Genomic DNA, 13893 nt, shown 5'->3' on the forward strand with positions numbered 1-13893 from the left:
CAGCTGGCACTTGGCTGCATTTAGCGCCGCTATTCCTCCCGATTCTCCTGCTGACAAATTTAAAGACAGAATGAACAAATACATTGACAGTAAGACGATCATGCAGCTTTTATGGTTCAAAAGGTGGACACAAGCAAGTTCAGATAAACAACACAAAAAGGCAACTTTATGGAAACACTGCAGGGTTTGATCACAAGGGGTAAAAGGTATGAAATCTAAAATTCAAACATCAAAAACTTACAGATGACGGACTGCGAATAAGGGGGACAACGAGGAACAGGTGCTAATAATTAGGGAGTGGGCTGCAACCACAACACAGGTGATTGTGATTGACAATCAGGCAACAAGAGGAAGTGCAACAGCATGGCTACAAAATAAAACAGGAAGTACAGAAAGCAGATCACACGGGAAGATAAACTGCAAAACACTATTATTTTGTTCATCAAGTTTTTTTATACTAGTGTATTATATACTAGGTCAATGGTTCTCATACAGACTTTTTACAGGAGGCAGATTTATTCCCAATAAGATCATTTGCTCTCTCATCATCCTCCTCTTCCTCACATATACTTCACGCACCGGTATAGTGAAATTAGAATAAGATGGAGCGAGAGATAAGGTGACTCAAATTATTATTTCATTTATTACAATGTTTATATTCTACGCACTCCTCTCCTCTGATTTTCCTCCAAGTGCCACCAAAGGAAGCTAAAATACTATACTTGCACAGCATTGTAATTGACTACATTCATGGTATTTCTGACTCCTGAAGTTACCAAGAGTGTTTAGCAACAAAATTATCCTAGTTAATGTTGTCATTGTGCAAATGTGAGATCAACAAGACATCCAATATCTCCTTAAAGCTCCAGTGTGTAACTTCTGTCGCCAAAATACTGCTGGTGTCTCAATCCCCTCACGACGACAACTGACTGGCAGTAATATTTTTGCAGAAGTTGAAATATAGTCCACTGAATGTCTCAGCTACAATTCAGCGTAAATCCTGAATAAACCCACTGAGTGAAAAGTGGGTGAAGAGGCGGCAGGTGAAAAGAGGTGGATGGGGAAGAAAGAAGAAAGAGAAAAGGAGGCTTATGTCTATTGGACGTGTATAATTGAAGCATTTGGATGATTTGTATGCACCACTGCTGAATTTAGGTGAGAGGACACACAGATAATGTTGTAGTAGCAGCAATAAACGGTATGTAGGTGAGACGAGAATACACGTACAGTATGTGAGAAGTCCAGAATATATTACTTCCCTGTTCCCGTCGAGTGGAAAAAAAAACCCCACAGACACTCATTGAGTGGTGATTTTTTTCGAGTGCACTGCAGAGCAGCCTCACTTTCTCACGCGCTCTGCCTCCTCACGCCCACGCTGTGCCACTTCTCGCTCATCACTCTCCAAACCTTGGAATTAGTGTAAAAAGCATCGGCTGTCACGTGGATGCTCACAGTCTCTGAGAGCTGTATGACAGCACATTAAAGTGGAGTGCTGCCCACGGATGACCTTCACATACGCGCCTCCTATAGGGAAGTACCTTGAAAATACTGAAGAGGAAAACATGCAACAAACAAGCATGTAAATGAGCATCACAGCATTTATGGACCAGCTAATAGTCTGGTTCATAATGCTATTTTGGTACAATTGGCATTGATTTGAAATGAAGAGGTCAAACAACATGAAAGTGCAAGAAATGTTTTAAATTTATGTATAATAATATTAGGGCTGCAACTATTATGACTTTTTATATGTCATTAACCTTGTCTCTTTCTCTCCCTAGTTTGTGTCTTTCCTTCCTTCCCTCTCTCTCTCTCTGTATTCTCATCATGCAGGTTGCAGGATCAAGATCCAGTTTCCGAGGCTACGCTCATCATCACCATTATTATTATTTTGTAATTAAAAAGTCGATATCAGTAACTGTATAAACTTGTAACCTGATACAGTTGTTGTGTATCTGCTGCTGGTCTCCCTCTCTCTCTTCTGTCTCTCCCTCATCTCCCTCTTGTCCTTTCTCTCCCCCCATTTTCTGTCCCCCACCTCTCCACTGTCCCCCATTTTTCCTTTCACCCCAACCGGTCGAGGCAGATGACCGCACATCTCTGAGCCTAGTTCTGTCAGAGATTTCTTCCTGTTAAGAGGGAGTTTTTTCATTGCTCATTGTGTGAACTGTTGGGGTTCTCTGCTCTCTTTGATGATATCTATGTACAGTGCCTTGAGATAATGTATGTTATGATTTGGCGCTATACAAATAAAATTGAATTGAATTGAATTGAACTATTAGTTTCATATTCAATTAATCTGTTTACTTGGTTAATCAAGTAATCGTTGGGTCCATAAAATCTCAGAAGATGTTGAAAAATGATGATGATCGATTAATAATCAAGTAATTGGTTCAGCCCCTATTAATATTCATATTGACTACAGGAGGCATTCAAAATACAAAATGTCATATAAAATATATATCAAATGCTGACCTTTAAGGTGTTTTTTTCTTCTGTCTTTCTTTAGTTGTGATTTATTGATCAACCATATCTTAAACATATCCATTCAACTTCGCGATTTATATTTATATCACAAATTGTCATGATGGCTATGGTTTGTCGAGAAAACTGGGAATCACTGCTCAAGTTGGAGCCTGGTGTCCTCATAAGTGTAGAGACTTAAAACACGCACACACGCGCGCGCGCACACACTGACGCTCGACATGCATGACTTGCACTTAATCCTAACCTTAACCATTACTACTGGCCTAATCCTAACCTTACCCAAACCTAACCTTAAAACCTATCTTCACCTTAAAATGTAATAATTTCCTTGTCCCCATAATGTAAACGGACTTAGGTCCCCACAACATTAGTAATACCTGGACACACACACACACACCCACACCTGTTTGCGCGCGTGTTTTTCTTTTTTTTTGTTTTGAAGAAACTTTATCAACTGAAACTTCCTGTTTCTCTGCTGCCGCCGGTGTTTGACAGCTGTGCCGGACTGGTCCGCGGTCCAGGGGATTTAAATTAAAGGAGTGCGGGAAAAACAGCGCGGTCAAGCTTCATTTAATGGGACTAACTCTATGAAAGCCAGAGGAAAACTGCCGGACTCTATGATTTCAACCAAAACACCCGCATTTATTCGTCCTGTACGTACAATTCTAAGTGAAACTTCCGCCCAGTGTTAGCGCTAAACGGTTAGCTGTTTGTGGTAGGGCTTTAAAACACAGATGGTAAATATTTGAGTCAAACAATGTGTTTTTTAACCAGTTTAAAAGCTTATAAAAAGTGTGCCGTCAGGACTTTTCGTCTTTTTTAACGTCACAACTCCCGAGGGTTTCCTGCGACTCCACTGTCAAGTCACTTTTGCCACTATGAGTTAATGTTTGTGGTTTTATGTCGCAGGCGTTAAGGTGTGAAACATGGAGGAGCCACAGGAGCCTCAGAGGAAAATGTCAACAGCAGGAGAAAGTCTGTACAAAGTCCTGGGTCTGCAGAAAGGAGCTTCTCCTGAGGAGATAAAGAAGGCGTACAGGTGCGTTTGTAAAGCCTCATTATACTGCTGTAATGTCACCCTATTAGGAACACCTGTACACCTGCATGTTCACGTGACCTTGCAATTATTAGTAGTCGTTATTTTATTACATTTTTTTTAAACTAAATTATGTGCAGTGCAGATATAAAATCTGATAAAAGAAAAACTATTGTTAGTCAATAGAGTTAGTGTGTATTTGTTATATTTTGTCAGATGGAAGGTAAAAAAGAAAAACATCGGCCACTAATTTCTAATGTTTTCTCTGTAAAAAGTACCACATAAAATGCTATACTTGGGTATAAGTAGGGAATTATTGTACATCGCTATAAAAACTTCTACATTAGGTTTATAGTGATCAATATTTGTTACTGGGCAAATGAAGACATTAGTTAATATTGCACATGAGAGATTTTAACAGGGTTGCTACTTTTAATGTTTTTATGCTTGCTCTTAATCCAAAGTATGTTTTTTAAGCTTGTTTTCAAATCTGCTTGTGTAGCACTTTTAGACTTGTTTGCAAGTATTAAGTGCATAAATAATATCTTTTTTGGTAATATTAGTTCATCTGTTTCCTCTCTATCGCTTATAGATATGAACCGAATGAGTCGGGACAAAACGCCATGCTTGTTTACAAACCTAAAAATAATTTTGATATATTCTAAAGCATTTAATTTTATTTACACTCACTGCTGTAATGTTATGAAATTACAATTATTTTATTCAGGGTAGTGGGGAAACATTGTCACATGTTCACATTGTCCCAGTCCTTGTAAGTGCTTGCTTTTAAATTTACAAATACAGTCGTACATGACTTTTAATATTTATAGATATTTTTTTTGGTTGTGATATTGGTATCCGACAGGAAAAAGTGCTTTGACAAACAGTGCAAAAAAAAAGGGGGGAAACAGACATGGAAAGAAAAACAAAATGTCAATATAGATAAGAGCCACAGAGAAATGAAACCAATAAGACATTTACAAGGGGGGATTTTCATTTATTTATTGAATTCATTGAACGTTGAACTGGCTCTATATTCCTGCAGGACTTTTACTGTTCAACACTTTAATGATCCTACTCACATGTCACCCTGCTTCGAGAACATGTTTTACGTATAATAAGTCAAAATTAACAATGGACTGGGGAAATTCTGACCTGGCATGGACATTTTGAAGAGATAAGAGGATTATTGTTATTATTATTATTATTATTATTATTATTAGATAATAAGCCACTGAGTGGGTCTGGGAAAGAAGGAAACATACATGCTTTTATCTCTTGTGTTAATAGCCCAATAAAAGGATTAGTGTAATCTGGTGTGAGCTGCACCCACCTATCATGGACCAGTGGATCCAGAAAATGAAGGATGTGAACCGTTTAGAAAATATAGTGTCAAAACTGCGGTGATTTGATTTAGTTTTTTAATCTTTATATAGTAAATAAATAGTAAATTGTTGTGTTGTGAAAATACACTTTCTTTTACAGATATTTACACAGGGCATTTAGTCAGACTTCTTGTCATGGAATACAACAGTAGTAGACTAAAGCTAAATTTTATGCAGTTTTAAAAAATGACAGGAATTTCCTACTAATGTTGCGTTTTGTTGATGTTTTTGAGCCATGTTTTGTTTTCCTTTGAGGACTTTGCCAGGTTGATGTTGCTCAGGCGTTTATATTAATCTTAATGAGATCAAAATATTGGCGTTCTCACAGCAGTAGATGTAATGAAAACACAAGTCTCAATCGCTTATACTTTCATGTATGCGTGTAAGCATGAATATGAATGGTCTTTGTAGTGGAGGAGCTTGGTGCACACTTTAGCGTTCAACTCCTTTCACCAGATCTAAATCCAGTAAAACGCATTTGTGATTGGACGCTATGATAAAAACAGCCTCGGTGCTCTCAAGGCATTTATTTAAAAAAAAACTTTACTTTACCTGATTATATCTTATCACTGTGACTGATCTGTCACAGCTTCACATTGCACGTTCCGCTGACATGATTGTGAATTTTCCTGTAATTTAAGTCACCACTGGTAACCAGTTCCAGAAGTGTGTTTTAAGACACAGAGTTGTGATGGAACATTGAACATTTTCCTAATTTCTATAATAGTTTAGTTTCATATTTTTCTTGTCTTACACGTCTGTGTATCCAAGTCATCTTTGTAGATTAAGTTAAAAATGCAGGACAATTTGTGGAAAAACTGGAAAATCCTGTGAAACGATGCTTCACAGGAGCTGCGCAGCAAATTGTTTATTATTATTACTACACAGTGACAATAAAAGGTATTCTACTAAATCATGCCACAATTAACAAAGGTGTTTTGAAAGTGAACAAGGATCTAAGCCAGTGTTGGTGTGTAGTGTTCCTAAGAGCTCACTTCCCTTATCCTACACACAAGACCTCAGCCAGACAATGAGTCAGGCAACAGTGAATAAGTATAATGCTAATTACAAGGAAGTATTAGCATGGCATAAATAAACAGTGATGAACAATTAAGCTTTTGTGGTGTCAGCTTTTCTTAAATTTTATCTCGACTTGACTAAACTGCACACAATTGCAAATAATTCAGTGAGTTGGTGAATAAAGTTTGCATATTTTTCACTATATTGATGTCACACCCTTCTCAACAAAAAAAAAAGCAACAACATCATTCTATGAGATCCTGTCGCTGATTAATGTGTGAATAAATAAAAACAGTCCTATCATGCTTGAAATAATTCATTTTCCAGGTTCTCATCTTAACTCTCACCCATTTGTTTCGAAAGGAAATTGGCGTTGCGGTTTCATCCCGACAAGAATCCAGACAATCCAGAAGCTGCAGAGAAATTCAAAGAGATCAACAACGCCAACACTATTCTCAACGATGACAACAAACGCAAGATCTATGATCAGTACGGCTCCATGGGCCTCTACGTGGCAGAGCAGTTTGGCGAAGACAGCGTCAAATATCACTTCCTCATGGGCAAGTGTTGGTTCAAGGTGAGGGGTGCAGAGCATTTTTCTCCTAAATTAGTTTAGAATATTGCAGTAAATGTATATGTTTTAGGCAAGTATTGATCATAACAAGATTTAAACAGTTTTTCACCTGTATTTTACCTGTAATTTTCTGGATCTGCATATAACTTTGCCTGCTTATAGCTATATAGCTATCCAATTTATGATGCAAAATCCATAATCTGGATCAGAACCATATGAAACTGTTTTGACAAGACATGAATTTTTACAGTTTTGCACATAACGAAATAGGGAGTTGTGACATCATCAGTGGGCCATAAAAAATTCAGATTGATCAAAAAACTGTAGACAGGAAGTTGCGAAGTGATAAACCTACACATAGGCACATAACCACTGTCGTGCCCCCTATTCAAATGGTATTGTTTTGTCACTGCTGTATGACACCATGACCTACTTTTTTTTAACATTTTACCTAATTTTTCCTTACAAAGTTGAGTTGTTCTGGTCATTTTAGCCGCTCCACCATCTGCTCACTGCCGTCACTGGTGCTAGATACCAGGTGAACACTATTCTCTTTTGTTGTTTTGGTCACGCGAGACATAACACGTTTCCGTTTTATCTCTAAATCCAGGTGTTATTTTCCACAAAAACATCCCATCGATAAAAGAGAGCAACATAATCCTTGCTTCCTCCTAGTGGTACAGTTCTGCAATTTGTTTTGCATTTCAACTGTCAAACGTTGTGAAGGGTAAAATAACCGTAAAAATCGTACTGTCCCACTTTCTGGCACCCTTGTCCTGGAGTACCTCGCACACTGCGGTCTGTTTACGGTTGACAGAACTGTCGTGTATTTCAGACAAAGAGGAATGGAATGGGAAGAATGTATTAACCAGATAATGACGACAGCAGTGCGTGTGTCACATTCTTATTCTACTTTGAATTTACACTGCACTGTGTCATGTTGGAAGAATGTCAGTGCTCTCCGCGTAGCTGCCACCCAGCATACACACCCTTTAGTGGAAACGCAAGGTTTATTTTTGAGACCAGCTAAGCTGCACTGGATTGCAGAGGCACAAGCTTCAGTCAAAGCAAAGTTTAAAGATTACAATTGCAGATGATGTCATTTTTCTAGCCAAACATCAAATAAAGTGAGTGTACAGGTATAAACCTACCAGTCATAACAGTTAGCAGTCTAAAGTCGTAGTATACGGTACGTCGTGTACATATTAGCATTGTCGCTAATTGGATTTACCTTGTGTTTTAGGCACTTTTGGCGTTGGGTTGCATTTTCACCTGCTGCTGCTGTTTCTGTTGCTGCTGTTTCTGCTGCGGGAAATGTGGGAAATCAGACGAAGAAGAAAGTTCCTTCTATATGGACCCAGACGACCTGGAGCCAGAGGTCGGAGAGGAGAATGAAGGTGAGGGACCTTTCAGTTCATTTAATGAAGAAGAACAGCAGTCTCGCACACACACGTTCTCACAGCTATCCTTTTAAGGACTGTCACCAACGTCTATTTTGACAGCCTAAACCAAGCGCTATCCCAAACCTTAACCATAACCAGTTAATCCTTAACCCTAATCTTAACCTTACCACAATTCAAATCTTAGCCCTAAACTTAATCAGTTCTTCATAACTGAGGTTCTGCTTAATTAGGAGCAGGATTTGGTCTGCATGAGGTCCTGACAAGGACAGTGTTTATGCCAGAAAAGACCCTAAAGCGTTAACAAGTACTGTGTTAGGAAAGTCTCAGACATGTTAAGTTGATGTCTGTCACATGAGACCAGTGTGGGTGAGGTCAAAACAGTTTCCAGACCATTAAATGTGACATTTACCATTGATTTCCAGTTTGGTATCACTTTACTGTAAAGACATTGTTCACTCACAAACTAATAATAAACCTTTAAAATGTCATTTTTACACTTTTGTAGCTTGTTAAAGAGCTTTTAGTGGAGCTGAAAGGCAGTTTTAATAAAAGTGAATAGCCACGTTTTCTCACGTCAAAAAGTGTCTTTAAATAGTTGTTTTTACTTTTACTTCATGTCTCAAACCACAGCAGTCGCTGAAGTCGTCCTGTTAACAAAGCAGCGTGTGGCTTGTTCAGTGTTTAAATTTTGTTTCACAGCAGGAGATCACGTAATAGTCGTTCAGCCGAGCTCTTCCGCTGCTGCAGATGAAAACCCAGGTAAAGTTGTGTCTGTTCAGGTGACGCTCACCTGCTGCTCTGAGCCGCTTCACTTCTCTAACACTAGTTGAAGCAGTTTTGTCAGCGTGGTGCGACTTCCTGCTGTGGCAGCTTTCAATATAAAATCACTTACTAACCTTTCATATCATTTGTTTTCTTCTTTAAATCACCAGGAGGCGGCAAAATCAACTTTATAATCCATTAATAACTTTGCTTTCACTCATTACTGCTGACAATGTTGCCAGAGCAGTGGCTTTCAATCTCTGGGAATTTGTGAGATTATTATTATTATTTTTAATAACAATTTCTAAACTTGTGCACAACTTGCATAAATAAGACATATGTTTGTGAACCACTGATCTCAAGATGCTTTTTAGGAAGATGATCAAAACAAAATCTTGCATTAACAGCAGTTTCGTTTACTATTAACTCATTTCTTGTGCTGCATTTTCATCAGTTTTGTTGAATCATTTGCTCCATTCTCTTGCTCTCTGATGCCGTGCATCTATAAAATGATTGTCTTGGTTTTTTTGTTGTTGTTTTGATGCTGTGCTTAAAAAGCGTTGTGTTTGTTTTGTAGCTTGGAAAGCAGCGTGTGCTTTTTCTCAGTGTTTAAACTTCACTTTACAGGAGGAGGTCGTGTTATAATCATTCAGCCAAGCTCTTCTGCTGCTGCTGCTGCTGCTGATGATGATGATGATGATGATAATACCGGTAAAGTTGTGTCTCTTCCTGCAGCTTTTCACCAACAACCAAAAACAAACAACATAAAGAGGATTCTATCTTTCGGAAGAGCAACGCTAACATTTGCTCCCTGATCCCAGTGTTCAGTGTTATCAGTCAGGCCTCCAACTAATTGATTATTTTCATAATTATTTTGTCATTTATTCCAAACCAAAGTTATTCATGTTTGAATTATTCTTGTTTTTATGAAGCAAAGAAACCAGAAAATATTCAAATATAAAAAAGGTAGTGAAAAATTTGATTTAAAGAAAAAACAAACCCCATAACACTGAAACCAATGAATCAATCAAAATAGTTGATAATTTAGTATTCAATTAATTGTTCCTGCAAGGAGGAACGTAAATGTAAAACTTATTTAAAATCACCATTTTTGTCAACTCTTTCTAACCACAACAGTGCCTGGAGTTATTCTGTTTTAAATCTTGTTTCACGCCAGGAGTTTTTGTAATATTTGTTCAGCCGAGCCCCGCTGCAGACGATCGAAACGCAGGTAAAGTCGGATTTAAGTGGATTTTAGTGCCGTCCGAGGCAGCAAAAATCAACTAAATCAACTAAATCATTTGTTGCCATTTAATAACTCATCACCGTTGATCATGTTACTAGTGTGGAAAACTAGGACACTAGATATTAAAGCAGTGGTTCTCACTCGTGTGTATTTATTCAGATATTAGTGAAAAAGGTTTAATAAATGCTGTGGTGCAGTTTTGACAAATAACTCTTACTAATGGTGTAGTGTGGAATCAAGCCAGCGGAGGGCAGCAGAGGTTCATTACAAATACATCACGACCCCTGCTGTTCAAGGTTAATGAAGCTAAAATGTATAATTATTTAAGGACAGGGATAATGCACATTAATAAACATTGAAATGTAAATATGCCAGGTTATAGCCTCAGGCAGGTTGGTGTACTATACTATCATTTTACTATTATCTCAGTGCATATAAATCAGAAAAGGCAAATGTTTGAGAACTTAAGTGAGATGCTGCTTTTTGTGGACAGTAAGAAGATACTAAAAATGATTTTAAAACAAGGCATGAAGTATAAATCCCGACCAGGTTCTGTCTTTGTGTCTGAAATAATATTTAGCCTTTTCTTACCTTCCGACGTCCGATGCTTCTTTTTCCATTTCCATTAAACGAGCATCTTTCTATTTCCAATAAACGCGAAGAAGAAAACTAAACTGAAACTGTTTGCTCCTTTTGAATCAGCAACACCTGAGTATAATGACAGGTGACCTCAAATAACCCAGCATGACCCTGTGACCCAGTGTCAGCCTCAGGCAGAATAACAAATGAAATACAGCCCCCTAGTGGTTGGGAGGGGGAAAGTCTTTTGAAGCCCAAAGAACAATTCATCTGATGCAGGATTAGGATGAGTGGATCGTTCTCTCATCATCAAAGTGAATAAAACTGCATTAATAATGAATTACAGATATGGTAAGATACAAAGCACTTGAACAATTTTAAATTAATTTCCCTATGGATATGTAAAACATATCATTATTTTCCTCCGCATGAAAGAAAACAACTTTAGGAATTTTTACCCTCAGGTTGTGGTGATGACGCCGTTGATTATTTTCTTGTTGAATTAAGTGGTTGTTGATTGGTGTTTCCCAAACCTCCTGTGGTGTCTTGTCCAGTTAGGATTTATTTGTTTTATGGAGCAAAGAAACCAGGGAAATATTCACATTAAAGAAGCTGAAAAACAAATTTTAATAGTTCACGATTGATTTCAAAATCACTTAATCATTGCAATCTCATAGTTATATGGATGATTTAACAGATGCTTTATCTTCTTCACATGCTGCTCCTTTTTTACTACTTTTATATTAATTGTAAACTATTTCTTTATCTGCACATATTCAGGTGTGAATATGCCAATTGTGATTCAGCCTCACGGGATTGATGGAATAGACGGGACGGAGTCGGTGGGGTCTGCAGACACCCAAGAAACGAATGAATGAGTGAGTCCTAAAACACTGATCCTTTTCATCGCAGCTGCTGATGAATATAAATACACCGTCTTTGTTTTCCTCAGAAACAAACTGCGGTTGACCTGCAAAAAAAAAAACAAAACCCATCTCAGAGCCGGATCTGTTTACGTGAACCGGGCCGGGATTTGATTGTGCCTTAATTCCTGTCCATTCGCTCCTCATCCCGTGTCATTTGTTTATCTTGTTGAACGTGGGGCCACGTCTCTGCCGCAGCTGACAAACGATGAAGCCAAACAGATCAAAGATCTGGAATGACTTTTTCACGTGCACTTTAAAATCCTGAGCTGATGTTTTATTTGTTTTTTTGTTTTTGTTTTTGTTAAATCACAAACCTGCTTCCAGGAGTGAACCGATACCGTGCTCGGCATCTCGGTATCAGTCTGACACAGGCCAACATCAACGCACTGGATACGGGAAAATTGAAAAAGAAGTATGATCTGTAACGGCTGATTCACACGCGCACACGTCAGGCGTTGTCGAACTGCATTGTGGGTTAAAAATGAAACGGTACTATGATTTACTGTGGAACAAATAAGACAGAAGTGCGATTATTGAGAAAAGTAGCATCTCGGAATCTCACGTCGTTGTTGGCGGGGTAACCTTCGAGTATGGAATCTGACTCCCGACGACAAATGGAACGCAGCCTGACCTCCGATAGCTACCTCCAGCAGCAGTCATGAGCGAGCGCGCGTGTTGCTTCTTAATGCATCGGCTCATTAACAGTCAAAAGCCCCGTATCGGACTGATATCGGTGAAATTGAAGGTTGTGATATCGGCGTGGTATCGGACACTTAAGTGTTTTTGGCTCCTTGTGGATCAGGGTCAGAAATGATTGAGTGTGTTTTAATTGGCAAACTAATGCTGTTCAGATCGTCGGAGGGCAACAACGAACGAGGTCACAGAAACTGTAGAAAGAGGATAAAGATATTCATAAATCATTATATAGACCGTAGTACAGGTACTGCAGTAACTGTAGTACCTGTTAATGTGTGGAATATATACATATATTATTAGGTACTAATGAGAATCCCACAACACTGTTTGGTTGTATTATAATTATTACTTTTTATTTGCCAAACATGAAAACATGCCAAATAGATGCAAAACTGAGTTGAAATACATGAAATTGATACAGTATGAATGTTTTTTTGATACCATTATATTAATATATAGCCTTAAATTATGTCATATTTTATCATGTTTATATTTCTACTGGGTGTGCTTCATTGGGTTGCATTATTTATTCAAATCTGGAAGTTTTGCTCTGTTTGTCTTTGGGCTCAAACCTCTAATGTAATGTATTTAATTATTTCCAACAAGGTGCCTGAATATATTTTAAATGGGAAACGGTGTTTTATTTGTTCTTCATTTTCTTCCATGATCTTAACATTCTCAGGTATTTTATGGTTTCTCTTTAAATGTGTCCATGTTTATTAAATTGTTTTTGTAAATTTGTCTGATTAATAAACTTGGGCGGAAACTGGAAATATTATAATGATGTCTTGTTTGTCCTTTTAAAGCTTTAAAGATCTGATAAGAGAAATAACAAATTCAGAGAGCTCTGTACACAAAACTCATATTCTGACTGTCCTCATGAGGGCGACAAAGCTCCTGTGATTCCTGCAAAACTGCAACAGGTCTACGTTTACATAAAATCCTTCACTTCCTGTGTGCAGCACGGGAGGTTTATCAGCATTTGTTGCTGTTTTAATTTAAAAGTTTTAAAAGTTCCGTAGTATAGTTTTATAATGTTAGGGTTTTTGATGAAATATGCATTTCTGTTGTTACAATAGTTAAAGGCGACATAGACCGGAAGCTCCAATTAACGCTGCGTTTGTGTGTGTATCTGCGTCATTACCTCGTTTATGAAACCCTAAAGTTTCAGAACAAACAGTTCAGCCACTGCTGAGAAAATAGCTCACCACCGTAGCGCCTCCTGGTGCGGGCACTAGTCCGGGCACATCCGGTTGCGTACATTCAACCGCAGAAGAAGAACTACTCTCGTTGTAGCTGCTGAGATGCAGAGCATCCACCGTGCCAGAGGGGGAGCTGTGTATCTGAGAGCTGGCCTACCAATTACGTCACTTCCAGGTACCTGGCCAATCACAGGACAGTAGGAAAGCTCTCGTTGGCTGGCCAATCACAACACAGTCCACGTTCTGGGGGTGTAGTTTTGGTCTGAAACAGCGCGGCTGACGAGAGCGTCAGTGAGGAGATATTTCGATCGACTAGGAGGTTTGAAAACAAGTTATTATATGTAAGTAGACCTCCATAACTAACATATATGTGTGATACAAGCATTCTATGTCACCTTTAAATGTTGTTTGTTTTTAAACTTACTATAATATGTCCATGGACTACGTTTCCTAAAACTTGATCAAAACAATCCCCAAAAACATTTTCTCTAAAATGTAATCATCTTATCAAGTTGGAGAAAATATGAGGGGATTATTTTGATCAAGTTTTAGGAAACATAGCCCATGGACATATTTT

General features: G+C 38.2%; 1 protein-coding gene across 5 annotated transcripts; it reads left to right on the top strand.

The window, feature by feature from the left end:
- The first annotated feature begins 2933 nt into the window (after positions 1-2933).
- LOC122782875 (dnaJ homolog subfamily C member 5-like) lies at positions 2934-12892 on the top strand. 5 transcript variants are annotated; one of them, XM_044047441.1, is made up of 9 exons: positions 2934-3140; positions 3397-3526; positions 6292-6505; positions 7746-7899; positions 8605-8664; positions 9295-9378; positions 9845-9898; positions 11273-11370; positions 11445-12892. In XM_044047441.1, exons 2-8 carry the CDS (start codon positions 3414-3416, stop codon positions 11368-11370), a joined length of 777 nt encoding a protein of 258 aa, XP_043903376.1. In that variant the 5' UTR covers positions 2934-3140; positions 3397-3413; the 3' UTR covers positions 11445-12892. The 5 variants fall into 5 exon arrangements, with proteins under 5 accessions (XP_043903376.1, XP_043903377.1, XP_043903378.1 ...); XM_044047442.1 differs by having other exon boundaries at positions 8608-8664; XM_044047443.1 differs by lacking the exon at positions 9845-9898.
- Positions 12893-13893: the final 1001 nt, after the last annotated feature.

Source organism: Solea senegalensis, linkage group LG16 (assembly GCF_019176455.1).
Source record: "Solea senegalensis isolate Sse05_10M linkage group LG16, IFAPA_SoseM_1, whole genome shotgun sequence".
In the NCBI taxonomy this organism is placed as follows: Eukaryota; Metazoa; Chordata; class Actinopteri; order Pleuronectiformes; family Soleidae; genus Solea; species Solea senegalensis.

What these genes read in the sequence shown, in the direction of transcription:
- LOC122782875 (XM_044047441.1), top strand. Translation starts at nt 3,414, where the DNA reads ATGGAGGAGCCACAGGAGCCTCAGAGGAAAATGTCAACAGCAGGAGAA. An exon ending in TGGGCAAGTGTTGGTTCAAG is followed by an intron (nt 6,506 to 7,745) that starts GTGAGGGGTGCA and finishes CTTGTGTTTTAG; the next exon opens with GCACTTTTGGCGTTGGGTTG. An exon ending in TGCAGACGATCGAAACGCAG is followed by an intron (nt 9,899 to 11,272) that starts GTAAAGTCGGAT and finishes GCACATATTCAG; the next exon opens with GTGTGAATATGCCAATTGTG.